The sequence below is a fragment of the Panicum hallii genome, chromosome 5 (assembly GCF_002211085.1).
Source record: "Panicum hallii strain FIL2 chromosome 5, PHallii_v3.1, whole genome shotgun sequence".
Classification (NCBI taxonomy): Eukaryota; Viridiplantae; Streptophyta; class Magnoliopsida; order Poales; family Poaceae; genus Panicum; species Panicum hallii.
Window position 1 is genome coordinate 24880701 of NC_038046.1, and position 3557 is coordinate 24884257.

The following is a 3557-nucleotide window of genomic DNA, read 5'->3' on the forward strand; positions in this document are numbered from 1 at the left end:
CTTGGGCTGGGTCTGCCCCTGTATATAGTATCTGCCAATTTTACCAACAAGTTCAAGACTAAGTGCACCATTTTATGAAAAATTTTAGCATGGAAGAAATGTCTTTATTATGCCTTAATAAGGATGGTACTTAGCTCGTTGAATACAGACGTCGAACATATATAGGCTATCTGCATGGGCTCCCACTCCACTCTCCCTCAGCTGTCAGATCACTCCTCTCTGCCACACACCTTAATTCTTTGCAAAATGTGAACTGAAATGTGCTTACAATTTAGTAACCAAAGCAAATGCAATAGTCAAGTACAATAGAAAGAATGATCTAGATGCTAGGCGTTAGCTAGTCAGTTGTGTTATGGATCAAGAGCACAGTTGCTACTGCATCGCCGATATATATACTGCGGATCTGGCCATTTTTTCTTGACGGGATTACAGGCTGTATTCTAGCATTTAAATACACACATCACTTGTCTTTCGAAAAAAAAAAGATGTGCGCATCGCCTTGATTGGTTCAGTTCTTAGCATGGATCTCTAGTCTTTCGAGATCAATGTAAGTTAGAACTCGACATAGGGAGTGCACGCAATGTGTAGCTTTCGAGAAATATATATAACGAACACACCGATATGTTCAGTTCAAGAGATTTCAGTTAACGCAAACCCAGAAGAAATTAAACAGGAAATAATGGCGAATCTCTTGCAACGAAGCTGAAGAGAAGAGAGCGGATCAAATCCCCAGATGGTTGGGGAAATCTCCATGATTATGAAACAAGAACCCCAAAATTAGGGATAGAAAGGGAATCCAGTGGGTACGTAGCTAGGCAGTTTATATAGTACCATCAGATAGTTAGCAAACTAGCAATTAATATACATTTATATACAAAAACTATAGCTAGCTAGTAATAATCTACATAGGCTCTAGCTATGCTAGTCAAAACAATGGAATGAAAAAAAAGAAATGGAGAAAATTCAAAGTAGTAGTCAGATGCAATGCCGGCAATGAATTCTTTCTTCATCGTCTTCCAATAATTCTGGCCGATGGCTGATGTGATGTCATTTGAGAGGAGGATGGATGAACCAGCAGCAGTAGTGAGCTAGTCGTGCCAGCAGAGGAGCATGACGACGCATCTGCGGATGATGTAGAGCCTGGCCTTGTGCTCCCTCACTACCTTGCTGAGCCCTCTTCCTCCTGATCCCCTCGTTTTCTTCATCATCTAGATCTCTACCTCTCTCTGGCTCTGAACCGAGAGAGATAGTGATGAAAAGATCAGAGGTGGAGTGAGAAACAATCCCAGCGCTAGGTAGAGCAAGAGGGGCACGCTTGGCTTCCTATGGAAAAGAAGCTGGGTCTCCCCTTATATAGAGCTAGCTACTACCCACCAGGCAGTGCTTCTGATATCTCCATGGCATGCCAGCTGAGATAAGTGAGAGGTCGCCTGTTCCAGCCAGGGCGTCGGTCATGTGTGTGCACGCGAGACGAGAGGAGACTCGAGAGAAGAGAGAGCGGGAGAGAGAACGTGTGGTCCCCTCCACTCTTCCCACGCAGGCGTCAGAACGTGGGCGCGGGCCCACCACCCACACGTGCACCTGCGGGGCCCACAGCAACCGCGCTAGTACTAGCTTTGAGGTTTGGACGGATTGGATTCCCTCTGCCTCGGACCCGACCTCCTCTCTTGTCGCTTCGTCGGCTCGCGCCAACCAACTAGGCAACTACCCTCCGCCCGAGCCGGACCCCCACGCACGCACCTCCCTCCGGGGCCTCTCTCTCCACCGGTGGCGCACGCGGCTTGGCGTTCGGTTGGGTCGGGTGGCACGCAGGGCATGGATTGATTGCCCTGCGCTGCGAGCGCCGCGCAATGATCGATCGCCCATTCGTCCGGGCGGTGGTGCCCTCCTCCTCCGTGACCCTTCCCCTCCGGTCCATGTCGCGTCAGATAAAGATAACCGAATGCATTTCATGCATTAGGATTAAGTCCGCATATACAGTAGACTTCACAAGTGTATATCTGAAACAATACATTAACGAAATAGAGTATAATAGTATTTTATTACATGACCGACAGTCTTAATTTTAAGCGAATAAATAAATATTTATAACTAACAGCGGACTTCAACTTCACAGGCAGATGACTGGAAGACATACGCCGAATATTCTTCGAAATCTTCAGGAAATTTCGGACAATTATCTTGTTCTGAGCAGCATTATTTTTAATAAAACAAATGTGAGTACACTTATAGTTGGTACTCAAAAAATATAGTAAATTATATAACATGCAAGGCTACAATCATGGAAAAGCTGACATAGTTTGACTGCGATAAGTATTTTAGTTGATCAAGTTTTATTAAGCAAGCTTAACTAAATGTAAGTATATATCAACCCCTTAAACAAATATTAGTAATAGACAATCATCAACACAAACAAATAAAGAACATCGATTTAGATCATCTTTAAGTTTAATTATCATATGAGTGTTCAAGCTGCTCTTAACCGTGAGCACGGCTGATATATCAGTTTTCACTCTGTAGAGGTTGTACACTTTACCCACAATTCGTGTTTCCCTTGACGTCCGGGTTTGCAAGGCCCTTAAACACTTCCAAGGTGAGTGGCAGGGATTCACTATGAGGCCTTTACAAATATTCCCTAACTTATGACAAACCGCTAAGGTTTCAGGCCGCAGTGGTCATAACCCTCCCTAATAAGGAAAACGTCTTACCCAGGATCATATCTACGCCTTAAGAGGACATAACTATACCCCATCAACGCACTCCCCTCTTGCTCTTTTCGGTAAGACCATTACAAGCTAAAATTTCAAATTAATTAGCCAAGACTAGAGCCATATAGTATTGTGGTTGTACTATTTTCCTAGGTGATTCTCCATGTTCCAATTAATACAATAATCTTAATTATCACCAATAAAATATTCCAGAACATGAGTAAACCAGTGTAGCATGATTTTCGGGTTATCCAACCAAAATCTATGTAAAAACAACTAGCGTAGCTACAACATAAATATAATAACCCAAGTTTAATCAAGGAAGTTCAAAAGAACTGCTGATCAGGAACGTCTTCAAAGCTCGGCTCTTACAGACTCTTGAACTGCGTACCGTCTATCGTAACGCACAAGTACATACAAGCAAAAAAATTAAATAAGAAACAGTACACCAATCAATATAAATAGAGCAAAATATTGTAATAAAGCTACTACATATGTCGTAAGGATCGCGTGAGCGTAAGAATCGATGAAAACGGAGTTAAAACGAAGAAGTTAGGGCTAAAACATGATTCCAGAGGCTTATTTGTAAAATATTTGAATATAGAAGGGATCTGACCAAAGAAACCGAGGGCTAGATCATAATTAAACCTTAGACCTAGGGGTCAGATTGTAAAACAGAAGGATCCAAAACTGTAAGTTCTATTTTTGGAAAAGATAGGAGTCTAAATAGAAGAAAAGGATCTATTCGTGAATACTTTTGTACTACCGTGGACTGTAGGTTGATTTCTACAAAACTCAGGGGCTAAAGCGCAAAATGACCTCCGGTTGATGGGTCTATTGACTCGGGTT

At 42.7% G+C, this 3557-nt stretch overlaps 1 protein-coding gene across 1 annotated transcript; it reads right to left on the reverse strand.

Moving 5' to 3' along the window:
- Positions 1 to 804: 804 nt before the first annotated feature.
- LOC112895100 lies at positions 805 to 1496 on the reverse strand. Its single transcript, XM_025962977.1, has 2 exons — positions 1375 to 1496; positions 805 to 1232 (listed from the first exon to the last, which is right to left on the reverse strand). The coding sequence occupies exon 2, from the start codon at positions 1206 to 1208 to the stop codon at positions 1089 to 1091; it is 120 nt and encodes a 39-aa protein (XP_025818762.1). The 5' UTR covers positions 1209 to 1232; positions 1375 to 1496; the 3' UTR covers positions 805 to 1088.
- Positions 1497 to 3557: the final 2061 nt, after the last annotated feature.

Bases quoted from the DNA above. Each gene is read 5' to 3' on its own strand.
- LOC112895100 (XM_025962977.1), bottom strand. From the start codon at position 1,208: ATGATGAAGAAAACGAGGGGATCAGGAGGAAGAGGGCTCAGCAAGGTA.